At 49.2% G+C, this 26,070-nt stretch overlaps 2 protein-coding genes and 1 long non-coding RNA gene across 10 annotated transcripts; 2 read left to right on the forward strand and 1 right to left on the reverse strand.

The window, feature by feature from the left end:
• The first annotated feature begins 3,457 nt into the window (after window positions 1-3,457).
• CD37 (CD37 molecule) lies at window positions 3,458-17,725 on the forward strand. Of its 3 annotated transcripts, XM_074219772.1 has the most exons (12): window positions 3,458-3,760; window positions 5,039-5,185; window positions 5,579-5,706; window positions 5,874-7,511; window positions 9,277-9,351; window positions 9,446-9,518; window positions 9,801-9,925; window positions 10,116-10,190; window positions 10,750-10,854; window positions 10,966-11,301; window positions 11,401-11,484; window positions 12,081-12,546. In XM_074219772.1, the coding sequence occupies exons 4-12, from the start codon at window positions 6,921-6,923 to the stop codon at window positions 12,375-12,377; spliced, it is 1,761 nt and encodes a 586-aa protein (XP_074075873.1). In that variant the 5' UTR covers window positions 3,458-3,760; window positions 5,039-5,185; window positions 5,579-5,706; window positions 5,874-6,920; the 3' UTR covers window positions 12,378-12,546. The 3 variants fall into 3 exon arrangements, with proteins under 3 accessions (XP_074075873.1, XP_074075874.1, XP_074075875.1); XM_074219773.1 differs by lacking the exons at window positions 3,458-3,760; window positions 5,039-5,185; window positions 12,081-12,546 and adding an exon at window positions 12,557-17,725 and having other exon boundaries at window positions 5,411-5,706; XM_074219774.1 differs by lacking the exons at window positions 3,458-3,760; window positions 5,039-5,185; window positions 5,874-7,511 and having other exon boundaries at window positions 5,411-5,706.
• Window positions 16,929-26,069, reverse strand: LOC141509905 (uncharacterized). Of its 2 annotated transcripts, XR_012474732.1 has the most exons (4): window positions 25,863-26,069; window positions 19,839-19,954; window positions 19,242-19,480; window positions 16,929-17,448 (listed from the first exon to the last, which is right to left on the reverse strand). It is a non-coding gene; the product is annotated as an uncharacterized LOC141509905 (long non-coding RNA). The 2 variants fall into 2 exon arrangements; XR_012474731.1 differs by lacking the exon at window positions 25,863-26,069 and having other exon boundaries at window positions 19,839-21,723.
• Window positions 21,268-24,029, forward strand: DKKL1 (dickkopf like acrosomal protein 1). Of its 5 annotated transcripts, none has more exons than XM_074219777.1 (5): window positions 21,268-21,479; window positions 21,985-22,204; window positions 22,679-22,819; window positions 23,021-23,113; window positions 23,605-24,029. In XM_074219777.1, the coding sequence occupies exons 2-5, from the start codon at window positions 21,998-22,000 to the stop codon at window positions 23,899-23,901; spliced, it is 738 nt and encodes a 245-aa protein (XP_074075878.1). In that variant the 5' UTR covers window positions 21,268-21,479; window positions 21,985-21,997; the 3' UTR covers window positions 23,902-24,029. The 5 variants fall into 5 exon arrangements, with proteins under 5 accessions (XP_074075878.1, XP_074075876.1, XP_074075880.1 ...); XM_074219775.1 differs by lacking the exon at window positions 21,268-21,479 and adding an exon at window positions 21,542-21,624; XM_074219779.1 differs by lacking the exon at window positions 21,268-21,479 and adding an exon at window positions 21,783-21,849.
• Window position 26,070: the final 1 nt, after the last annotated feature.

The following is a 26,070-nucleotide window of genomic DNA, read 5'->3' on the forward strand; positions in this document are numbered from 1 at the left end:
CCCAGTTCTTCCCTCCTTTCCCATAGCCATGAAGCAGAATTTCCTTGAGCCCAGGTGAGCAGTGTTCCTTCCCTGCTTCCTCCTAGGATAAAACAAATGCCTCCATTTGATGGGATGCAGCTCTTCACTACATGGCTCCAATCTACGATCTTCCCCATTGCTTCTCATGTGGTCTCTATTCCCAGGATCCTGGTCTGTTCCTTGGCACCCACCTTCATGCTTTTTTGTAGGCTGGTGTCTCCCTTCTCACCTTCTTCTTCAAACCCCCAGCTCCATATCTCCCCTCCTGGGACACACACACACACAACCCCATTCTGAAATCAGGTTCCCCTCTGTCCTGAGGTTATTTTCTACTTTGTTCTCTTTGTATATACTATTTCTTGATAGAATGTAAACTCCTGACAAGAAGGGATCGAGTCTTAGGATCTCTCTGATAAAACTCATCAGCTAAGGACTCTAACTAAACTTTCCAGCGACAGAACCCACAAAGGAACCCAGTGAGGCAGTTCTCCTACTCAAGGTAACCTGGAAAAGAGCAGAAAGGCTCTGCTCCCCGGGATTGGAGAGGCGGCCTGCCAGAGGGGTGGCCCACCAGAGGGGTGGCCCGCCAGAGCCAAAGAACTTCAGCCTCCTGGAGGCAGCCCCAGGGCGCTGGGGGCCCCAGCTCACAGCAGCGGGGGAGTCTCCTGAGCTGCACCCCGAAGAGCACCAGGCACAAAGTGGGGAAACAGCAGGGGACCTCTGCTAGAGAGCACATGGAGCACAGCCCTCGGGGCACACAGGGAGCAGCTTGGTCTTTCTGCAGCCCAGAGCCGGAAACAGAAGCAGGCAGAGCCAGTAAGCAGGAGCCCCCAGGGCATGAGCCCATTGAGCTGAGTGAGAGGAGTGAAGAGAGACTGTGAGCTTGGTCCTCTGCCCCTGGAACAGGACTCTGGGGCTCTGACCACATTCAGATCCTGATCACAGTCTAGGCCACCCCATAGAACAGCAGGACCCCCCCACGTCAGTCCCATGGCAGAGAGGGGCGTTTATGGTCATTCACAGACCAGGAGGGAAGACAGAGCCTCACACACTGAGACCCTTGTGGGAGTGTCCCAAAAGCTCAAGAAACACCCCAAACCAGGCCCAGGCTGGGAAAATGAGCAAGCAGAGAAACATAAAGAAGACTATTGAGAAATATTTTGCAAATGAGCCCAAGAAGGATCAAAATACTCAGTCTGAAGATGAGGAAGCACAAGCTCCTGCATCTAAAGACTCCAAGAAAAACAGAAATTGGGCTCAGGCTGTGACAGAGCTCAGAAAAGACTTTGAAAATCAAATGAGGGAGTTGGAAGAAAAACTGGGAAAAGAAAGGAGAGAGATGCAGGAAAAACATGAAAATGAAGTCAGCAACTTAGTCAAGGAAATCCAAAAAAATGCTGAAGAAAACAGCATGCTAAAAACCCAGCTTAGGTCAAATGGATAAAACAGTTCAAAAAGTTATTGAAGAGAAGAATGCTTTAAAAAGCAAAATTGGCCAGATGGAAAAAGAGATAAGAAAACTCTCTGAGGAGAACAAATCCTTCAGACAAAGAATAGAATTCAAGGAGATTGATGAATTTACCAGAAATCAGAAATCAATACTTCAAAACCAAAAAAAAAATGAAAAATTAGAAGAAAATGTGAAATATCTCATTGAAAAAACAACTGATATGGAAAACAGACTTAGGAAAGATAATTTAAAAATTATTGGAATACCTGAAAGTCATGATCAGGAAAAGAGCCTTGACATCATTTTCAAGGAATTACTACAGGAAAATTGCCCTGATATTCTAGAAGCAGAGGGCAAAATAGAAATGGAGAGAATCCACCGATCCCCCCGAGAAAAAGATCCCCCAAAAAAACAACCCCTAGGAATATTGTAGCCAAGTTCCAGAACTCCCAAGTCAAAGAGAAAATATTACAAGCAGCCAGAAGGACACAGTTCAAATATCATGGAGCTGCAGTCAGGATCACACAGGACTTAGCAGGAACTACTACTACATTGGAAGCTCCTAAGCTTGGAATACAATATACCAGAAGGCAAAAGAGCTTAGAATGCAGCCAAGAATGAACTACCCAGCAAGGCTGAATGTCCTCTTCCAGGGAAAAAGATGGACTTTCAATGAACCAGGAGAATTTCAAATGTTCCTGTTGGAATGGCCAGAGCTGAACAGAAGGTTTGATCTTCAGATACAGGACTCAGGTGAAGCATGGAGATTGGAGGAGAGGTGGGGGGAATATGAGGGACTTAATGAGGATGAACTGCATGTATTCCTGCATAGAAAAATGACACTGATAATACTCATATGAACCTTCTCAGTTAATAGAGCAGGTAGAGAGAGCTTTTATAGTTGAAGCACAGGAGAAAGCTGAATACGAAGATAAAATATGGTGTAAAAATGGAGTCAATAGAAAAAAAGGGAAATGGAATGAGAGAAAGAAAAAGGAGAGGAGGAATAGTCCAAGATATTTCACATAAGATTTTTTTTATTACAATGAGCTATTGCAATGATATGGAAGGGGGGAGGCAAGGGGGAATGAGGGAACCTTTGCTCTCATCAGAGATGGCTAGGAGAGGAAACAGCATATATACTCAATGGGGTATAGACATCTGGAGTAAGAAGGAGGGGGGAGCAGGGGGAAGGGGTGGGGATGTGAATAAAGGAGGAGAGGATGGACCATGGTGGGAGAGTGGCCAGATATAACACATTTTCTTTCTTACTTCATGCAAGGGGCTGGGATTGGAAGGCCTTCCCAGGACCATAGGGCCAAGTGGATGCTGGGCCTAAGGGGTGGTATGGGGGCTCAGGGCTTCTTGGCCCCAGGACTAGGGATCTGTCTGCTGAGCCAGTCAATGACCCTACAGCAGAGTCAGAGTGAAAGGAGAGAGAAAATAGAGTACATAGTAGTGGAGAAATAAGAAAGGAGGGAGTTGCGATCAGCAATGGCAATGGTGGAAAAATATGGAAGTAACTTCTGTGATGGACTTATCATAAAGAATGAGATCCATCCATGACAGAGTTGTTGGGGTTGGAACAAAGACAAAAAAAAAGAATGTAAACTCCTGAGGCCATTTCTATCTTTGTATCATCAGTGCTTCATGACTGTTGAACTGAACTGAATGAAGATTACAGAGATGGGGAAACTGAGGCTCATAGCTGGGCCCTATCTCATAGGGTCCTGGTTCAGTCCTCACCTCTGACTACATTTACAGGAGAGGATAATGAGCCAGGAGCCAAGCATACTGAAAACCACCTATGTGGTCAGCAGGCATATGGCTAGATTGATAAGGACCCCAATACCAGCATCCTGGCTGCAGTTATTGTGTGGTGGGCAAGCAAAGGCAATGATGCTACCTGTAGCCCAGGCTTGGGGCAAATAATGGGGTCCCACCCATTGCCTTCTTGAAGTCATGGAGGCGATGAACTACATCTGAGGGCCCCGGGGAGGGAGGAGGCCCAGGGAACTCCTGGGTCCTCACCCATAGTCACAGAAGTGATGGGCCACATCTGAGGAGGCAGAGAGGGAGGAGGGCCAGGGAACTCTTGGATCCCCACCCATAATCACAGAGGTGATGAGCCACATATGTCTACCAGGGCAGATATAGGGAGAAAGAGAGGAGTAGACAGAAAAAAGAAGCAGAGACAGGAAGAGACTGAGCCTAAGAACCAGCCTGAGGAGCCAACAGTGAGACCCCAAGAAAATGACTTGGTCATTAATCCTCACAACTGTCCTATGGGTAAGTGGTGCTGGCAGGTATCATTGTACTCACTTTACAAAAGGGGAGACTGAGACAGAATTGAACTGTCTTGCTCGTGATTCCCTAGCCAGCAGGAGGAAATAGTAGGTCTCCTGAGCTTCTCTGTCCAGTGTACCTCCCTCTCCTTCAGCTTCTCCTCACCCTTACTCTCACCAAATGGAAGAGCCCATCACCTTTGAGCAAGTAGCTCTGGCTGAGGAAGCAAAGCAGGATGACAGAAGGAAAAATCAAGGAGAAATATAAAATCTAAGGATAAAGAGATATTCATCAGGGCCAGGTGACAGAAAGGAGGGAGCTCAGGGGTCCATGAATCAAAGGTCAAGGAAACATGGGTTTCCAGGATCAAGGACCAGGGAGTCAAGATCTGTAGGGCTCAATATTTACAGGACAGCAGCCATCAGTCACCCACCTTTCCCATAGACTTCTTGCACAGGACCAAGAGTACAATGAAGAGTCAGGCCAGGAAAAGGGAGGCAGAGAGGCTCAAGACCAGGCCCCCCACCCTCACTGATACAAGGTCCTTATGGTACCAGGAATAGGTTGTCATCCTTGTCCAAAAGGACTTGGGAGATGATGGATCTCCAACAGTAGCAAGATAGCCCAGAGATGGGGGATAGGGGTCAGTATGAGCTTCTCCCTGACCTCCCAATTCTACTCCTCACCCACATTCCCCTCCCTGAGCAGACTGGCACCTTTCAAGGTGTGTGTGTGTGGGGGGGTGGCTAATCAGCCCCAACCAGGCAAGGACAATGGCCCAGGGCAGTGGGAACCAGAAGGACTAAGGCAATATACCCTAGGCAATGACGTAGTGAGAGCCACCAGAGAGGTTACCTCAGGAGGAACTACCAGGGTAAGCAGAGTTGGACTCCAGTGGGCTTCGCTGCAGCCTGATCCAGACCCCTCTTGTGCAGGGCAGAAGGTGGCCTTACCAAGCTGGTGGCTAAGGCAATCAGGAGGAACAACCAGAACTTCATAGAGTCTGAGAGTTCAGATGTTACCAGGTGTTACTCCAAGGCCATCTCCATAACTAAGAAGGGAATCCCCATGGTCAACCACAGGAAAATGTACAGAAGAGAAAGGTGTCTGGTGGGGGAGACTGGAAGAGGAGGAGGCTTTAGGAAGGGAGCCAAGTCTTCTGCTCTCCACCCTCCAGGGTCTGGCTCCATTCTGGAAGCACACATGGGGAAACCTCCAGACGGCACCCAGCCCACAGAGATGCCTGCTTGGGCAAGGATGTATCCAACCTTGTCATTCCAGACTGGCAGTTCAGCTACAGCTGGTGTGGATCGCCCCCTCTTGAATCTCCATCCTGTAGACTGGTGAAGATGGAAGGGGATGGGACGGTAGGCCCTACCTCATCAAGACGAAGTGCAACTCCCTCACTTTGCAGCCCAGGAAACTGAGGTAACACAGAGTCAGAGTCAAATTGGCAGGTCTTCAGATGGCAAATTCTTCTCATTTTCGATTATACCCCTCCCTCACACCCTAGAGTTTCCTAAGCGGTATCTGGAATCAAACTCACACACACACACACACACACACACAGATCTAGAACTCAGGGGCTGCCTCAGACACAGAACCCCTCCCCAAATCTAGAACTAGATTTCTCTTAAGAATAGACAATGAACTTCTGAGCCGTTCCTTAGACTAGAGCGCGGCCCGAGATGGGGTGGGAGGAGTCCAAGGTGATTAGAGCCCACCCCCCCCAAGCCAAGGCTTCCAGGGAGGGGCCTCTCGAGCCCTGGCCCCGCCCCCCTCCAAGCTGAAGCCAATCAGCCGCTCCTCCTTCCCGGCCAGGTGGGGGGCGGAGAAGCTGGGTGCGGCCCCGGGCCAGGCAGCCCAGGCTCTCAGTCTCCCCAAGTGAAGTGGGCGGTCACTCAGCCTGGCCGCTGTCCATCCGACTCCGCGCCGAAGCTTCTTCCGAGGTGAGCGGACCTTACCTTCCAGCCAGGGGGAGGGGGGACCTCTAAGCGCTTGAGGGACGCCTGTCCCGACTTCTGCGCCCTTCCGAGGCCGGGCCTCCCGCCCCCAGGAAGGTGTCCCACGCGGTCCGGAACGGGGGAACCTTACCCTTCCCACGCCGACCCTTCAGCCCGCATCCACGCCGACCCTTCAGCCCGCATCCACGCCGACCCTTTAGTCCGCATCCACGCCGACCCTTTAGTCCGCATCCTTGGTCCTCCCGGCTCTCGCACCGCAGACGCACACGCGCTTCGTGGGCACCGGCACCGCGGGAAGTCGGAAATGGATCTCTAAGCGCTTACAAAATAAACCCCTTCTTTCTCTTTGCCCCAAACGTCTGAATCTCTCCCAACACCCTCCAGGATCTCAGCTAGGGATCCCTAACCGTTAAGGAAGCGCCCCTCGAAGCCCGTTATTCGTTACGGGGCGGCTACCTGGTTCCCTCCATTGCTGTCCCCGCGCAACTCCGACACGAGGTCTTTGCCCCTGAGTCCCCCCCAGACCCACAAGCGCCACCCTCCCCCAGCCCCCGTGCCACCAAGAGCTCTGGTGTTTCCCTCCTCGGGTGGCGGCCCTTCCCCCCACTTCCTCAGGCGTCGCCTGTGATCTGGGAGGAAGCCACTGTACTTCCTGGGGAGGGGGCAGTGCGATAGGGGTTTACCAGTGCTGTGTCCCTGGGGTTCCCGACAAACCCCAGGTGCGAGGACCGGACACTCAGGGGAAGGCCCATCTACAAAGAAGCAGAGACTGAGTCATGGGGGCCCAAATACATGGGGGCCCTTGTTGGGGGCAGGGCAGTCAGACAAAACAGAAACAGCGAGAACTGTGTGCAGGGACAGGCCAAGCCAACCTGGGACTTTCAGAGAGGGGGAAGAAATCCTGAGACAGGGAAAGACCCTCAAATGCGGCCTCACTTTCCTCCTCAGACCGATGAGCTTCTGGGATTCAGGGTTCTCCAAGGTCCCCTGGAGCTTTGACATTTTAGGTTCCTCAGTCTTTGAAGGAAACACACAGAGGGACAGCCCAAGTGACACTGAGCCACACAGAGCCTCACATCCATGAGGTCATCTTGTCTCTGTGAGGTAGAGTTTGGGCCAGCAAAGGAGATCACCTGTGTGAAAGTAGAGCCCCAAGCAGGACCCACAGACAATCCTCTGTCCTCCCCACCCTCAGAGCTATGGACACATGGGAATGGTCCCTCCAGGCCTCAGGGACAGCAGTGACCAGAGAGGAAGCGGGGTACCCCCATAGCTCTGAGAAGAGCAATGATCCACAGGGATCTGAGAAAATCAGGACCCCAGGGAAGTCTGAAGGGACCAGAGGCCCACAGGACAATGAGGGGATTAAGGGTCCCAAAGAGACTGAGAATACTAGAGACTCAGAGGAGGCTAAAAAAATTAGGGACATGGGGGAGACTTGGAAGATCAGGGGCCCAGGAGAGAGTGAGGGGATCAGGGACCCAGGGGAGACTGAGGGGATCAGGGGTCCAGGGGAGACTGAGGGGATCAGAGGTCCAAGGGAGCCCTGGAACCCAGAGAAAGTTGAGGTCAGGGATCCAGAGGAATATAAGGAGATGAGGACCCCAGATGAGTCTGAAGTGACCTGGAGCTCAAAGGGGAAAAGAGGTGCTGTGAAATTTGACATTGAGAAACTTGAAAAATCGGAGAAGTCCTGGATCTCAAACAGTTCTCAGGAGACTTGGCACCCCAAGGAGACTGGGGATTCGGAGGGAAACCCCGAGACCAGGGATCTAGAGGAGGAGGAGGAGGTGTGTGTCCGGGCCTGTGTCTGGGCTGGGGAAGCCGGGAGGAGGTGGGGACTGCAGAAGCTTCCGCTTTTTTAGTCTCCCTCCAATCTTAAAGAGTCACCTCCTTTAGTTTGTTTTCCTCTCTTTCCCTTCCACCTTGAGCACCTGCTATTTCATGAGGCACTTCATATAATGTTTCCCTCATTAGATTGTAAGTGCTTCGAGGGCAAGATTCCCCAGTCTCCTTGCAGCAAAGAAGCCAAACTTAAGGCTCTGAGACATTGTGATTAGAGGTACCCCGAGCTAGGGGGGTCAGGAAGGAAGCCGTGCTGGAGTGGACCGGGGAAGAGGGGTTTGAGACCAGGGAATTAAAGGCCAGCTCAGACACACATTAGTAGCAGGTATATCTGAGGTACAATTTGAACCCAGGTCCCCAGGACTATAGAATCAGGATTCCTTTTTCTAAATTACTTCCCTCTAGAGATGAGAGTCCAGCAAGCAGAAAGAATTGTGGAGATTGTGGGAATCTCATTCTTATCAATGTGGAGATTTTGTCCCCTGGTCAGAGCACTGAGAGGACAGTGACTTCACTGGTCATCTCTCCTGGAAGGAGGGTGTTGGTCCCAGGCCTGGAATGTGAAGGCATGGAGCAAAGGAAGGATAGGCTAGAGCATAGAAGAGAAGCTTCTTGTAATGACTGAAGTGCAGAAGGTGGAGAAAAAAAAAAAGGTTGTTGTGGGACCCAGGTCAGATCGACTACAAGGCAAGGATCAGGAGGGGAAAAAACTGGCCTGGAGGCAGAGGGGAGCCAAGGGAGGTCTTGGAGAAGAAAGGGGCTTTAGAAAGATGACTGAGGACTGTGTAGAGAAGAAAGTCTGAAGGCAAAGAGCACTCCTAGAGATTGTAGACTTTTACAGTTGTTTTACCCTGGAGGGGATTCAGGGCTTAGGTACTACAGGACCTCTTTCCCAGTTCCCTCATTTATTAGTCCCTCCTCCTGCCAAAAAAAAATTTTTTTTTGTACTTTGTGTGCACATGTTTTGTTTGTTGTCAAGTCACTGTTGAGTCAGTCCTGTCTGATTCTTCATGACTCCATTTAGGTTTTCTTGGGAGAGAGAGAGATCCTGGAGTGGTTTGCCATTTCCTTTTCCAATTCAGAAATTCTCAGGAATCTGAGACAAATAAACTTAAAGTGATTTGCCTGGGTCTGAGTTTGTCTGAGGCTAGATTTGAACTCAGGTCTTTCTGAGTTCCCATACCATCTAATAGGATGAAAACACACTGGCCTGGTTTTTGTATTTTTTTTGTTTGGTTGGTTTTTTTTGGTCTATACTCCCTATACTAACCCAGCACCTGGTTTATAGAAGACATTTAAATAAATAATTGTTGAATAGTCCAGGAGACAATTTATGAAAGTTAAGAGCCTAGAAGGAGGTGGGTGAGCACAAGAAATGTAGTGGTTTCATTTTGTAGCTCTTTTTAGTTGCCCACTCAATCCGTTCTTTCTCTTTCATTGATGAGTGAAATAAAGATTTAGAGTTGATGTTGGAGCCCCATGGTACCTCAGGGGTGGGGGTGGGTTGGGGGCAGATGCCAAGGATCACTCCCAGATTGAGTACCTAAGGGTCCTCCTTGGCTAAAATGGGAAAATGGGGAGAGGTAGGCTTGGGGATGTTTCCTAAAGTCTTCAACCTGGGTCATGGGGAGCTTGAGGTCTTGATTTCTGTACCTCTCAGAATCTCTTGAGTCTCTGCAGTGCCCGGGTCCTCTGTCTCTAAACCCCCAGGTTAAGGCCATGGCGGAGAAGGGCTGTCTCAGCCTCACGAAATATTTCCTCTTTGTCTTCAACGTCTTCTTCTTCGTGAGTTATCCTCCCCAAAGCCCTGAGCCCACCCCTCCCACATTCCTGTTGAATCCATCTCCAGTCCCCCACTCACCCCTCCCTGCCCCCTCAGGTCCTGGGCAGCCTTGTATTCTGCTTTGGCCTCTGGATTCTCATCGATAAGAACAGCTTTGCCTCCTTCCTGGGTAAGGGATTCTCTTAACTCAATCCTGGCTGTCTTCACTTCTATTATACCTGACCCAGGAATAGCTTCCTCTGGGCCCAATTTTGGAATCCTGACTCCGACACCAACTTCCTGCCTCACCATAGTCAAGTCCCCTCCCTTTTTGGAGCCTTAATTTCCCCATTTGTCAAAAAAGGGTTGGATTCAAGGAAATCTAAATTCCTTCCATGAGCTGTAGTTCCTCCTTCCCATCAAGGCCTCCTCTTTACCTCCCCTCTCCCACTAATCTGTGGGTTTCTTGCAGGCCTGTCCTTTACACCACTGAAGATATGGTCCTATGTGCTGGCCACATCTGGGGTCCTCACCGGCCTCCTTTCCCTCCTTGGCTGCCTTGGAGCCCTCAAGGAAATTCGGTGCCTCCTTGGCCTTGTGAGTGGTACCCTGTGGATGCCCCTGAAAATCCTCTGAGACCTTCCCCTAGGATACCCCAAATTGCCCAGTTCCTAATGTCTCCCTAGGGATCTTCCAACCTCCAGGGCAGCCCTAAGGACTCCCCTTCCTGTCCCAGCCCCTGTTCCCCACCTGGAGCTGGAGGTCCTAACTCTTCCCCTTTCCTCAGTATTTTGGTCTTCTGCTGCTCCTGTTTACTACTCAGATCACAGTAGGAGTCCTCATCTACACCCAGCATGGCCTTGTGAGTAAGACCTGCCCACTGGCCAATGGGAAATAAAAAACCAGAGCAAGAGACGGAGAGGGAGGGAGGGAAGTAAAATCTGAGCCCCAGACTGGAGGGAAAGAGGCAGAAGAAAAGGGGATAGACAGAGAAAGAACGGGAGACATAATGAAAGAGGCAAAGATGAGCGAAAGAGGAACATGACAGACTCGTCATAGACAGGGGCTGATACAAAGACTAACAAAAAAAGGGGCACACGAGGAAGGGAGAGCAGCAAAGGAACGAAATGAGCAAAGCAGGCAGCTAGGTGGAGCAGGGGATAGAAAACCGGCCCTGCAGTCAGGAGGACCTAAGTTCAAATCCGACCTCAGACACTTAATGATTATCTAGTTGTGCCACCTTGGGCAAGTTATTTAACCCCATTGCCTTGCAGAAACCAAAAAGGGGTGGGGGGAGAATAATCCTATGGGATAAAGGCAGGGAAAGGAGCAGATTGGGAAACTTGAAGAGAGGCTAAGGAGGCAGGATGAGGGGCAGATAAGGTATTCTATGTCTCTCTCCCACCCCTTTTCTGACCCAGCTGGAGCGGAAGGTGAGGGAAATCGTGCTGGATGTAATCGAGAATTATCACAAGTATCCGTCTGCTTACAGCACTGCTGAGAATTGGGATTTTGTGCAGTTCCAGGTGGGAGCCCCTGCCAGCCCCTGCCACCATAGCCCACCCCTCCCCACCTCCAGGGACCCCGCGGGGAGTCCCTGCCCCGGTTCTCTGTGACCCGACCTCTCTGTCCCTCAGCTTCGCTGCTGCGGCTGGAACTCCCCCCAGGACTGGCTGCTGGCATCCTCCCTGAGGTCTAATGGCTCGGCCCCCAGCGGCCCCGAAAAAACCTCCACCTCCAACGACTTTCAGTCGGGACTGGGTCCGCGGGTACCTTGCTCCTGCCAGAACACTTCGGTGATACCGACCGCACCCCAGAGCCCTGCGGACGTCCCTAGAGCCAGCCAGCCTGCGGTCGGGGCTGGGACTCGGGCCGCTGTGGTCGTGCCCGGGCCGGGCAACCCCGTGCCCCCAGCCCGATATCGCTCGGGCGAGCTGTGCTGGATGTCAGCCGATAGCGGAGTCTACCAGGAGGTAGGGGAGCTCGGGGAGGGTCCGAGGGGGCGGACGGGGGTGGGGGCCGGGGCGGAACCATGTGCAGCTCCGTGACTCCCTCGCCCCCCGTCCCCACAGGGCTGCTTTCGGAGCATCTACACCTGGCTGCACAACAACCTCATCTCCATCGTGGGCATCAGCCTGGGTCTAGGGTTGCTCGAGGTGAGCCCCTCCTGGAGCTGGGCACCTCCGGGTGCCCTCCCCCGAGCCTGGAGTTCCCCCACCTCTCCCCTTTCTCGGGTGGGCAACCTTGGCATCGGGTCCTCCTGTCCCGTCTCTTGAGAATTCGATTCTCCATGAAAGCTTTCCCGCTCCGTCACGGATCCGCCCTATTATTGTTCGCTCCCTGTGGGGGGAAGGGGGGTGACACCAGCCACTCCTGATTGGCCGTGGGACGGAAAGCCTAGCCCCTCTCTTAGGTGGCCCTTGGCAATGCAGAACATCCATTCTCGCTTAGCTGAGGCATTCCCCGATTGACCAAAGATGGGGTGCCGGGGGAGTTCCTGCCTCAGTCGACCCCAGTCAAATGACCCCCCCAACCCCGAGGACTAGGAGTGAATTGAGCTTGGTTTGGTCTCAGTAGGGGTAGCCCCACCCAGTCCTTGTACAGGGGTCCTTCCCCATTGCGCTTGGCCCCGCGATTGGTAGAGAAGGAGCGAGTCTAGGAGGGGACAGGATGATGGGCCAAGACTGCTCGGGAACCTCCCAGATTAGACCCGAAGGCCCCACGCCAAGTTGACGCACGTGTCCCGTTGCAGGTGGCGGCAGCGGGGCTGACGCTGGTGCTGCTGCCCCATGCCCAGGCCTGGGGCTCCCGGTGCCAGGGGCTGGAGGGCGAGTCATCTGCGGCAGGGGGGGGCGGGAACGGCTATTCAGGGACACCCTTTTCCAGCTGGGGCATGGCATGCTGCTGCACTTCGTGGGAGGGCCAGGAGTCGAGCCGGATGCCCACCGTGGTGGGTCGCTGGCTACCTCGACAGCGTCGGGCCTCGAGCTCGACCAGGCTGTCGATCGTCTGGTCCACCTGCCGGCTAGGGTCCCAGGGCTGCCAATAAAGGACCAGCTCAGCCCCAGGCCCCGCCATCCCCTGCTTCTGTTCCCGCCGGCCCTGCCTCTGACCCCCACCCCCGCGCCTCTGACCCCATCCGGGAGCCCTCACCCCATACCCACCCTTGTCCCTAGCCCATGCCAGCTCCAACTCTGACCCACCCATATCTCCTTCCTCTCTCCCTAGCTCGGGGTCATGTCGCTCTCGATGTTCCTCTGCAGGAACCTGGATCACGTCTACGACAAGCTCTCACGATACTCTTAGACAACCCCCTCCCCACCCTAGCCAACGTGAGACAGTCCTGGCCCAAGACCCTCTCATCTTACCTGAAAGTCCCATTCTCTGTCCCAGATGGCTCTCCTCCAGGGGACCCTGGAGTCCTATCCCAAGCTTCCTCTCCTCCCAGATCTCTTTCTCGCAGGGACGCTGGTACCTAGGTGCCTACCTAGCCTCTCCCTTCTTGGGCCAGCCAGGTCCTTTCTTTAAGCACCCTCAGGGGCTCCGAGGTACTTGTCTCCACTCCCTTCTTTTCCCAAGGATCCTCTAGCATATATTTTTTTTGAGGCCTCCACTCCCTAATATTTTCTCCCTAGCAGGATTGGGAATTGATGACTTCATGGTATCCTGCTTTCAAGGTGCCACTTGTTGTGCTCCATCTCTGTCTCATCCTGAGCCCCAGAACCCTCTCCTCTACCATTTCCCTTAGTATGCTAGTGGCCTCTACTACTCCACCTTCCTTTCCTCCAGCCTCCTCTTCTTTCCCCGGACAGCATCCCCCCACCGATCTTCTTACTTTGAACTACCATATCCTATTCTTTCTGGGGACCTCAACATGCTTTCCCCCAATCCTTTTTTTTTCCTTCTGGGAAACCAGGCATCTTATCCCCCAATCTCTTCTTCTCTACTCTGGGATCCTGGAATCATATTCTCTAGCTCCCTTTCTCCCTGCCCCCCCCATTTGTTGTGTCCTGTCTACTTTTGCTCCTTTTTTACTCTGAGAGACCCCCCTATTCTGTCGTTTCCTTTCCCAGAGACACAGAACCCATTATCCTTTAACTTCCTGAAGCCCCCCACATCTCCCATAGTGAAAGTTCTTTCCTTCTTATCCATCTTCTTTTCCAGTTCCCTTTTCTGTCCAATAAACCTTGAGTTCTAGGTAAGAAATAAAAAATCATTTCATTTACTGGGAAACTTGGCTCTGTAGAGGGAGGTATTCATTGGCTCCTGGCTTTCCCTAGAAGGTCACTGGCCTGGCTTCTTTCGTCAAGACAGGACTTCTCAACTCAACCTCAATGGAAGGTCAGGGAGAGGAAAGGAGTAGCTTGGGGTCATTTGTAGGTGACATACCTTGATGGACTGGAATAATGGGCAAAATCTGGAGAGATGAAATGTTATAAGAATAAATGTAAAGTCTTACATATGGGTTAAAAAAATCACCATCAGAAAGATGAAGTGAGGAGGGGATCTAGGCAGTAGTCAGTTTGAAAACAATTTGGGGTTTAAAATAGTTCAAGATGAGTTAACACCATGCCTATAGGCATGGTGGAATGATTTTCCACATTCTCTCCAATACCTCCAAAATAGAGTAACTAAAACTGAATTCACATAAACATCACAAAAGATAAACACGAAATTACATCAGATTAAAGTCCCAAATTTATACCTGGAGGGGAGGCATTCTCAGGGTAGGAAGGCAAGAGAAAGTTTGTAGGTTTGTCTGAGCATTGGGAAGTCACCTTTTCCAAGAAAAATTACTTTCACATTATACCTCAGTAGAGAGAGGTATGATTTCCTATTCGACAGCAGCACCCAGTGTGCTAGGGAAGGTCAGGGTATAGAACCAGAGATGATAACCTGACCTTAGGAGTTTTGAAAGATAGTAATGGCAGTTGTTGGTGGTGATCAGCTTGACATGGACTCATAGTGAATCCCACATTGGGATGCTGCTTTTATTTAACATTTCTTCATTGAAATTTCCAAGAGTGAGACAATCCTCAGTGCATTTCTCCACCTCCTGGTCCCCAATGCCCAGAAAATAGGGTGAGATTAATATATTTGTTGGATGGTTTATTAAAGTATATATAAATGTAGTTATAGAATTGTGAAGGAGTTCAGATTTTTTTTCCAGAAATTTTACACTCACAAAGGATACATAAAACAAAGAAGGGGGAAAATGATTTAGCCAATAAATGTAATATGGGTTTAAAAAAATCACCATCAGAAAGATGAAGTGAGGAGGGGACCTAGGCAGTAGTAAGTTTGAAAACAATTTGAAATTTTAAATAGTTCAAGATGAGCTAACACCAGGCATGGTGGAATGATTTTCCACAATTCTCTCCAATACCTCCAAAATAGAGTGAGTAAAAACTGAATTCACGTAAACATCACAAAAGATAAACATGAAATTACAACAGATTATGGACCCAAATGTATACCTGAAGGGGAGGCATTCTCAGGGTGGGAAGGCACTGCATGTATGGCAAGAGAAAGTTTGTGGAATAGAATAAGTTTGTTGGAAAAGGGTACAGAAGAAATGTTAACACTGGTTTTGAGCTTGCAGCTTTTGTGTAAGCCTCTCCTCAGTGGTTAAGAGAATGATGCAAACACTGGACACACCTACCCAAGAGGCAGGGTTGGGGTGACAGCTTAGGAGAAGAGATAGATTTTTCTACCTTCATGCTTCAAGATTCTCTTCGAAGCGAATCCCAGGAGGGGAAAAAACAGACTTTGGGAAGGCTTAGACATATAGGACAAAAATGTCTCAACTGTGATTCCTTAGAGACTTTGGAGGACTTTCCCATGGATGAGCTCAGAATCTCTTTTTGCTTAAACTGAGTTATTTTTTCCCCATCCGGAGAGTTTATTCACTTGGCAGTTTCTTTATTTAACAGTAGTTTCCCTCAATTATATGTAAAGACATTTTTTAGCATTCATTTTTACAAGATTTTGAGTTCCAAATTTTTCTCCCTCCCCTTCCTAAAAATGGTAAGCAATTTGATATTTTTTTTTAGGTTTTTGCAAGGCAAATGGGGTTAAGTGGCTTGCCCAAGGCCACACAGCTAGGCAATTAAGTGTCTGAGGCTGGACCTGAACTCAGGTCCTCCTGACTCCAGGGCTGGAGCTCTATTCACTGCACCACCTAACGACCCCAATACGTTATTTTTGTATGACCATGTAAAACATTTTCATCATAGTTGTGAAAAAAGAAACATACCAAAAGGAAACACACACACACACACACACACACACACACACACATGAAAAAACATGCTTCAAACTTCAGAATCCACCAGTTCATCTGGATGTGCACAGCATTTTGTATCATGAGTCCTTTGTAAATGTCTTGAATCATTGTGTTGCTGAGTAGAGCTCAGTCATTCTTAGTTGATCATCACACGATGTTGCTGTTACAGTGTACAATGTTTTCCTGGTTCTACTCATTTCACTCAACATTAGTTCATACAAGTCTTTTCAGGTTTTTCTGAAATCTGCTTTCTCATCATTTCTTATTGCCATTTCCTAAGGGCACTCCATTATATTCATATGCCACATCTTGTCCAGCCAAGAGATGAGCATCCCCTTACACTTGATTATTTTTTTAACCTGCTGGATAAAATGGTTTTTACTCTTCATTACTAGGGGTGATCTTTTGTATAATCAACATTTGGTGGGGAGGGGTCAAACCTCCTATTTATAAGTTTGGAGTACCCCTCTCTCTCTAAAGAATAACAACCAAGGGGGCGGCTAGGTGTCGAAGTGAATAAGAGCACCGGCCCTGGAGTCAGGAGTACCTGAGTTCAAACCCAGCCTCAGATACTTAATCATTACTTAGCTGTGTGACCTTGGGCAAGCCACTTAACCCCATTGCCTTGCAAAAACTAAAAATCTAAAAAGAATAACAACCAACAATGTGGGTTGAATCTAAGGAGTAAACCATTCTCCTAGACCATCAAGGTTAAAGGTGGTGATGAGTAATTTTACAGTCATCATGCCTTTTGGAGTTTTCTTGGTAAAGATGCTGGAGTGGTTTGCCATTTCCTTCTCCATTCCATTTTACAGATGAAGAAACTGAGACATACAGGGTAAAACTTGCTAAAGATCACACAACTAATAAGTGCCTGAGGCCAGATTTGAATTTAGATAAGTTTTTCTTACTCCAAGACCAGAGTTTTGTGCACTATGGCACCACCTAGCCGCCTCTTTGCAAAAGTGCAGATAAAATATATTCTAGTGTGGTACCCCTCCCTCTCTGAAGAGCTGAATGGTCAGGATCCTGGCCTTCTCTCCTACACCCCTCCAAGCAGGTGTAGGAAGGATTCCCAAGACACCTTTCAAAGCTTCCCTACTAGCCACATTTCAGCAAATCCATTTGGACATGTACAAAACCTACATGGGCAACGAATATACACCCCCACTCCCAACACAAGAAACACATCTAAAAATAAAACTACATACTAGTATAAAAAAATGAGAGACTGGAATAAAATTTCCTACCTATCAGATGATTTAAAAAGCAAGAACTACAAAATAAAAGCAAAAAAAATATTTAAAAAGCAGAAATTGTGTCAAGAGGTTAAAACAGTGAAATTTATTTTGCTTAAAGCTGTCATGTATAATGAAACTGTCAATACTTTCAAAGTAGCCCATTCTAATTTGTAATAGGTCCAATTTTTAGGAAGGCTATTTTTTTTTATCAGGGTGACTTGGCCAGTGTCACATAACTACTAAGTGTCTGGAGACTGGATTTGAATTCAGGTCTTCCTGATGCCTACCTGTTACCTCTGATTCTGCTGTCTGTGCTCCAACTGAATCCTAAACCCTCCTCAACATAGCAGTCCTTCTGATATCTGGATAGAATTGTCATATCCCAACCCCACTCCCAGGCTTCTCTTCTCCAGGTTAAACAACTCCACTTCTTTCACTGATCCTCAGATGATAGAGATTCAAGGCCCTTCTTCATCCTGATTTCCTTTTCCTGTATTGCTTTTCACAAGTTCAATGAAATCTGTCCAAGATCACTTCTGCAGTACAATAATAAAGACTTGTGATGGAGACACCATCCATATCCAGAGAAGGAACTGTGGAGGTTAAATGCAAACCAAAGTTTATTGTCTTCAATTGTCTTGTGAATTATGTCGGGTTTTTTCTCTTTCGTTTGGATGTGATTCTACTTTCACACCATGATTAATATGGATCTATGTTTAGCGTGATTATAAATATAGAACACATATTACATTGCTTTCTCTCAGGGGGGGGAGGGAGAAATATGTAAAAAAAATGATTGTTGAAAATTTCCATTACGTGTTGTTGGAAAAATAAATTTTTAAAAATCTGTCCTAAACTGAAGTGCCCAGAACTACTCAATGCAGATATTATCTGAAAGGGCAGAAGACAGTCTACTGCCTCCTTGTTTCTGTAAACCCTACCCCTCAATACAGTCCAAGATGTGTCTGCCACATCCCACATTGCTGACTTATACAGAACTTGTGGTCTACTAAGAACTCTGATCCAGAGACTTTCCAGGTCCCCATCCTGAATTTTATTTTTTTTAGGCTTTTGCAAGGGCAAATGGGGTTAAGTGGCTTGCCCAAGGCCACACAGCTAGGTAATTAATTATTAAGTGTCTGAGGCCGGATTTGAACTCAGGGCCTCCTGACTCCAGGGCCAGTGCTCTATCCACTGCACCACCTAGCTGCCCCCTCCATCCTGAATGTGTGAGGTTGGTAGTATCATGGTGTCACCTCTCTGAGACCATGATCTGCTTTGAAAATGAAGAACAAGCAACATCAACTGGAACTCCTGGTCCATTTGCCCTTTCTTTATTGATGACTATCTCAAAAGGTCTAATCTACTTGGTCAGCTCAGCCCTGTTTCACTTTAGACCTCAGTCATTTCCTTGCCTCCCATTTCAATCTCCAGATCTGGGACCACCATCAAATCAAAACTTCCCTTCTGCTAGAAAGCATGCTGCAATCTACTCTTTCATAGTTTACCCTCACTCTCTCTGTGACTGTCTGGGCTAAAGCTCCCTTTCCTGATCCCAATTTCTCTCTCTCTCTCCCTCCCTCTCTCTCTCCCCCCCTCTCTCCCCATTCTTTCCCTCCCCCCTTCCCCCTCTCTTTCTGTATTTGTATGTCTGATGCTTAATGGAATTCTTATCTCTAGCCCTCAAAATCCCCATCCAAAAAATGTCCTTTTCTCTATCAACTGAGCTTATTCTTAAGACACAATTGACTTTACAGTGATTTGTTAAAAAGAATTAGGCAACATGGCTACAAAATTATTAAGTGCTCCCCCTCTCATGGAACATTATGCCCCCCCTTCCCTTTGTACTTGTAGTACTTATCTACAATGGATTGTGGGATTTGTGTGTTTGGAGCCCACCTACATAGACTCTGCAAACAGGGAGATATGGGAAGCAGTGCAGGAAGGACTCCAAGGTAAAATGGATCAGTTCCCTGGGTTTCTAGCAGGATCTGGCCAGCCTCTCATTTGCCCTTCCAGGTGACAAAGGTCCATCCCCTGCCTTTCACAGATCATCTTTCCATTGAATTTCACTGTAGCTTTAGACCCATGGGGGTGAGGGGCACAGCCTATCTATCTACACATTTGCTTTCCCTAGCCCTTTCATACTTAAATTCACATTTTCTTAGTACTGTTACTCATCTCTGGCAGAGAACATCCCTTTAGCCCAGATTGGAGTAGATCAGTAGATGGCAATCAGTTAATACTTAATTAGTTTGACAAAAACCTAGAGCTTCTCAGAGACAGCTCATCTTGAAGCCAGTGTCTCAAGTTTGAGTGGGGGATATCATCTCATCAATCATCCTCTACTGGCAACTACAATGGGTTCCTGGCAGTTCTTGCTTACCTGGCATCAAACAACTCCAAAGTCTTGCAGGTGAGCATCAGCATGTGATGCAAAGGGCTGTCTTAAGTCTTCCCTGAAGTCAATGTGCTTTTCTCATCCTTCCTATCCTCGCTCAGGGCATTCGAAGGCACCATCCAGACTGTTTCTTTCTGTCCTTTCTTGTCCTTCTCCACAATATCCCCAGGAGAGAGATCACTGGGATGAAGAGTTCTCACAAAATTGGATAGAAACCACCAAAACTAAAACAAACAAACGAAAACAAAAAACAACAAAAACAATTTTAAAGGTGTTCGACATTCTCTGAACAGGGCCAGCTGATATTTGCTTTTATCTTTTGGAGATGAAAGTATCCTGAATCTCAAAAGGGAAAAAAAAAGACTTTTGAGGCCACCCCCTCATTTTGAGGATGAAGAAACTGAGACCTAATGAGGTTAGGTGACATGCCTAAATCCAGTCAGGTGGGAAATATCAGTGGAAAGATTGGCATCCAGGTCCTCTGATTTCTGATGCAATTCTCTTTCCTGGATGGCACACTATCTCAGTTCTGAACCCAATAGGATCCTGGATTTTAACAGGCTTTGCAGAAATGGCACTCACCATTTAGCAACTTTGAATAGTCCAAAACTGTTATCACCTTCCTCTTCTGGTCAGAAATCCAGATGCACCAAATTATCAGGAAATGATGCAAGAATCTCTTGAGGCATTCACTCAAACTGTCAAATAAACCCAGAGTGTTTGAAGACTTTGCTGGTCCAGGGAACTAGGACTTGAGCCAATGACAAAAGCTTTCTGATCACTCTAACACACATTCAACTTTGAAGGTCAGCCCCTCCCAGACTGACGTTTTCATGATCATAAATTGGGCCATCTTTTGTCTCAATTCTTATCTAGCCCTTAGTCATTGAATGGGTGTTGCCTCACACAAACTGTGATCTTAATTTAGAAAGGCCAACATCACCCATTGTCATCTGACTTTTATCTTGACACCAGACTTCAATAACTCTGGAGGAGAGAGTGAGGGTGACAACTCTGGGCAGTTCTGCCTAACATCTAATTCTCAAGAGAATTAAAGGTTGAACAATAACATTCAGGGGTTCATCCATAAGGTTCACCAGATTAATAAAGGGATCTTCTTGTTCTTTGGTCTTTTCAGTAGTATTTAACTCTTTGTGACCATTTGGAGTTATCTTGGGCAAAGAAACAAGAGTGGTTTGTATTTTCCTCCTCCTCTTTTTACAGATAAGGAACTGAGGCCAGTAGGGTGAAATGACTTGCCTAGAATCACCTGGGTAGCGAGAATCTGAGGTCAAATTTGAATTCCAGACCCAGTATTCTATACACAATGATCCACCTACACAAATTTGCAACCTTGCTGGGGGTACTCCGCCCCACTCCCCCAGTAAGGGAATCATGCCTCTGCCAGTGTGGCCTATGGGCTAGGTGTCATTATCGTCACCATTTGATAGATCAGGAAAATAAGGCAGACTGTGGTGAAGTGATGATTTCAATTGAACCCAAATCTGGGTTCAATTCCAAATCTCTGAGGACTTTTCCAGAACTAGGATGTAGGGAAGGAATAAAAAATGTAGCATTATATCTACTTTGTCAACTCAGAGCAAATATTTATTAAGTTCCTTCTGTGGACAGCAAGGCTAGTGCCTGGCCTGGGATTTTATAGGTTCTGGGATCCTCCAGGTGAGAAAATGAGCTATACAGGTCAGGCTGTCATTTTCGAGTCTTGTAGAATTTAGACTGTTGAGAAGGACATGACTTGTCCAGGGTCACACAGCCAGCATGTGTCAGAGATTAGGCTTCAGTGCTTTACGACTCCTCCCAGCTGCTTCTCCAACACCAGATCTTTGGAGAACCAGAAAGAAGCCCCTAGGGAGTGGAGGAGACTGAGAAAAGCCTTGGGAGTGGCCCTTTTAGGAATGAAGAGGGAGGGGCGCTCCTCTGGCCTCTGTGACCTAGCTTCTTGTGACCTCAGCTCAGTCGGGGTTGGGGGCAGCACCCCACCCCGCCCTACAGCACACACTCAGCCATCCTCAATCCCCCAAGTACTGAGACTTAGCTGAGAGAGACAAGGGCCTAGGGGTCCGTGAGGGAGTAGCAGAAGCGGAGGAGCCCCCCCCCCCCACTTCAAGTTCCTCAAAGGGGGGCCGGACTGTGGACACATCCTTGCGGCTCTGAAGGAAGGGGGCTGAGCTTCTGCGGAATGGGTCGCCTGGGTCCCTGAAGGCAAGAGCTGGTGGTCGGAGAGCCTGGGTCCTGGAGAACGGTGGTGGTGCTAGGACCTGGAGGCCAGGATGCCAAGGATGGGTGGCACCAGACTAAGACTTCTCCGGGACTGTGGAGGAAGCAGGGCTGGTCTTCGGAGGACTGGGTGTTTAAAGTTCGGGCCCCCTTGGCCCCCTGCCCGCCCCAAGCCAGTCGTGTCCCCCCGTTTGACCTTGCCCACTTACAGTGCCACCCTGAGCCCCAGCAGACCCTAGGGGCCAGGCGCTGGAGGCTCGCGGGGGCTTTCCAGCAAGTTCTGGGGCGGGGCGCGGGGCGCGGGGCGGGCAGTTGGGCGGGGGCGTGGCCGTTCTCCTGTGGGCAGCCTGCCTCGGTGGGGCATCTCCTAGTAGAAAGGTCCCAGTGTCGGGAGCCACACCTGGTTGGGAAGGAGGACGCTCACCTGGGGAGGGGCGGGGCCTGTCTGCAGAGGCGGGGCTTCTGACCTCCGCCCCTCTCCCACCCTCAGGCCTCGCCCCGCCATGTGGCCGCAGCCCCTGCTGCTCCTCTTGCTGCTCCTGGCGGCCCCCCCCAAGGACCAAGCTGCACCCTTCTCTGGCCTTGAGCATGGCCACGGCTACAACCGCGCCCCCGCGGGGCTCGACTCTCCCGAGAGTCCGGAGCTGGCGACCATGAACCTACTGGGCATCCACAGCCTCTTCCGCAGCCTCAACCGCTTCTTCCTGAGGGTGAGCCGAAGGAAGGCTGAGGGAGGTGGAGGCAGCGAGACCCGGAGAGATCTTGACCCTGGGCCATGGCACAGTTCCAGAGGGAGAAACTGAAGGAGGGAAGGAGGACAAATGCAGAGATCTAGAGCGATGGTGGACAGAATTGTAAGGGAAGGATGGGGGGACGGGACAAAGTTGACTCAGCCATGGAGGAGACAGGAAGAGACAGGAACTAAGATTGGGGTGCCAAGGAAACTAGGGGGGTATTTAGAAAGAAGAACAAGTACGAAGATGGGGACACAGCCCAGAGGCCAGAGGGCCTGAGGCTCAGACATAGATGGAGGACAGGAGAGGGCCACAAGTTTGGTGGGACAGAATCAGAGGGAGGCCGTGACATCTGTCCACTGACTTCGCCAAGGTCCTTTCTGGATTCTCTCCCCCTCCCCCTCCCCCTGCCTTCTGATCTCCCTCTCTTCTTGGCTGGGGCTCCCTCAGGATGATTTGTTCAGGGGCATGGACAACCTCATGTCACCTTCAGTGGACTTTAGGAGCCTCCCCTCCAATTACCACAATGAAGACCAGAAACAACGACACCTGGGGAACAACACTGTCTACAGTCATCACCAGATAGACAAGGTCAGCCTCCTTCCCCTTTCTCAGCCTCCCAAGCCCAGCTGTCTCTAGTCAGCCAGACATCTCTGCTCCTTCCCACTCTGGTCTGAACACTGGTCACAGCTGAGAAAGAAATCTAGTGATGGACAGAAGAGGTTTTGGTAAAGGGGATGGGCTTCTTGGTCTGCCTCTCTCCCCCGACCCCTTTCTATACTAATATCACAGGTGACTGATAATCGGACTGGAGATGTGATGATTTCAGAGAAGATAGTGGCTGCAATTGAGCCTTCAGAAGGGAACATGGAGGATGACTGGAAGGTCAGAGATGCTTCCATTGTCCAGTCAATTGGAGGAAGGAAAGAGGATGAGGGGACAGAAATACTGTGTCTTTGGGGATGGGGGGGAAGCAAGACCAAGACCCAAGTTCATGCTGCTCTCCCCTTTGTCCGTACCTCTGTCTCCCAGCCGTCAGGGGTGGGACTGAAAGACATGGGATGAAGCAGGAGGGGAAAGAATCAGGAGACCTCTTCCTGTGGAAGGGACAAGCAAAGTGAAGGTGGGCCAGACTGCCAAGAAACTTCCTTGCAGCTTGTGAATGTATGGCCCCAGTTAGTTCACCCAGGAGCAGGAGGTGAAAGTGGCAGAGGCAGAAATAGAGGAGGAGGAAGTTAGAGTTGGCCACACATAGGGAGGAGTGAGTTCACCATACCAGAAAGTCTTCCAGGAAAGGTTGTGTCCGTTTCTCAAGATTCCTGCTCAGGGAGAGAGGTCCCTTTCAGCTCAGAGCCCTTGGGGTTCTATGATTCCAGGTGCCTGAGGATGAGGAGAATGAAACCCCCCAGAGTCTCTCCAGCAGTGGATTGAGCAGCTTCCACACTGAAAGCCAGCCCAGAGTATCTTTCTGGATCGTCAGGCTGCCGCATCGGATGGTCCGGGGCGAGAGCCGGGCTGGCAGTCGTTGGCTCAATGAGAAGCGCCATAGGCTGCAGGCTATCCGGGATGGGCTTCGAGAGGGAGCCCGAGAGGAGGCTCCCCTGGTTCGACTTCGCCCTGTGCCTCGAAGGGCCCATTTTCTTTATCTCCTTAAGCCTCCCCGGCAGCTTTAGGCACTGGGGGTTGGCAAAGAACCCATAGGCAGACTGAGGGGCAATAGCAGGGAAGAGAGATGAGGATGCCCACACATCAGCCCCTCGGTCCCCTTGGAAATAAATAAAAATTCTATCTTCCATGAAAATGTCAGAAAGGCTGTCATGTCCAGCCAGGTTCTGTTTCCTTCATCTGTGACCTTTTCTTGTGTCTCTTCTCTCCTGTTCTCATCATTGCAATATGAAGTAGAGAAAGATCTTGGACTTAGGAGTCCAAAGACTTGGGTTCAAATCTCCCCCTCACATACCTTGGGCAAGATATTTTTCATATTCTCAATCTCCTCTTGGTAAAATAAGCATAGAGAGAGGCAAGTATTCCACTGACTCAGAAGACACAAAGCAAATGAAGGACCTGGGACGCTGTCCGTCTCCAGAAAACAAAAAATGACCCTAGGATAGAGCTACTTAGTGAATTATAGTAGCTAGTAAAAACCAGAGCTCATAATCCTCCATTGACAAGTATACTTTTTGCAAAGTAAAAACTTTAGGTCAAAATAAAAAACTAATGAAACTGCAGATAGGTTACATTCTCCTACAACACACAGAACAGGTGAGACCAGGGCATATGAAGGGAAAGTTTTTAGGGAACACCTGTAAAAGTGTTATTAGGGGTCCCTTGAGACCATACATTTGCAGGGCTGCTGGTGTCCGCTTTAGAATATCACACTTTTGGGATGGCTAGGTGGCGCAGTGGATAGAGCACCGGCCCTGAAGTCAGGAGGACCTCAGTTCAAATCCAGCCTCAGACACTTAAGAATTACCTAGCAGTGTGGCCTTGGGCAAGCTACTTAACCCCATTGCCTTGCAAAAACCTAAAAGAAAAAAAAATCACTTTCTCTGTTAGCAGCTCCTTTCCATAGGCCATTATATTTCCTGAGGAGCATTTACTAGCTCTTAACTACTATGCAGTGGTTACAGAAATCTGTCCTTGGGCCAAGCAAGCTTCTATTTGATTCATAGCCCAGAGCCACAAGCTTTATAAGATCCTCTGTTCTTTTGAATGCCTTTGGTGTTAATGGTCCCAGCTCAAGGTTATTCAACTCTCTTCTAAGCCAAAGGAACAAAAAGTAAGGTCATTTGTTTACCCTCCTCCAGACCCACGCTCCTGCCTGGATAGAGGATGCATCTCCTGGGTAGCACAATTATTTCACTTGCCCTATCCAATTCACCAAGGTAGTGGAGAAAGTGTTTTGCAAACTTAAATTTCTAAAGCGTTGTAATCTCCAGTTCCACCTCTGTCTTGCCCTAATGGTTAAGTTGGCCCTACAGAGCTTCAGAGGATCTCTCTAGGACCCTTGGTTGCCACATCCCTAGGACGGTCTGCCCTATCTAGGCCTTGGGAAACAATTTTTGCCCTTTCACAGACCAGTGCCATAAGAGTTTTACCTAAAGGCATTAAAGTGTGTCTTGGGGTGCCAGAACCAACTTGGCCACCAGGTGATGCTCAAAGCTAGCTTCAACAGCTCCCAACTGTAGGTGGAGAAAGTCCCTCATGGCGAACCCTTGCCAGTGGACCATTGCACAGGGATATTCCAAATAACGCTTACATTCCTGATTTATGCCCCAACCAAATAGATTGACTCTTCAGCATGGTCCCAAAGAATATGGCTAAAATTCATCCTGCAATGAAAACTAATAGAAATGGGGCAGCTAGGCGCAGTGGATAAAGCACCGGCCCTGGAGTCAGGCGTCCCTGAGTTCAAATCCAGTCTCGGATACTTAATAATGACCTAGCTGTGTGGCCTTGGGCAAGCCACTTAACCCCAATGTCTTGCAAAAACATATATGTATATATATACCATCTAGTAAATTTGAATTTTCAATCCCCCCAACCCTGTTCTTGGTCACATGTCTCTTCACTATTAGGGGGCAATGGAATAAACCTCCCTGATGCAAGTCACAGGAGAAAGGGGCAATCTTACCTCCACACCCCAGCTCGCCCACTCTACCCAGCTCCTGGTTGTACCACCCTACCAATGCGGGTGTCCCAGCAGGATGCTTTGGGCCGCTGGCACCAGGGGGTCCTGGGGGTACGCCCCTGGGGCCAGGCTGCCCACCCACCCTCACATCCCCCTGACTTTTTTCACCAAATGTGGGATGGCCAATGAAGCCAGAAGGCTGAAGGAAGAC

Source organism: Macrotis lagotis, chromosome 1 (genome assembly GCF_037893015.1).
Source record: "Macrotis lagotis isolate mMagLag1 chromosome 1, bilby.v1.9.chrom.fasta, whole genome shotgun sequence".
NCBI lineage: Eukaryota > Metazoa > Chordata > Mammalia > Peramelemorphia > Peramelidae > Macrotis > Macrotis lagotis.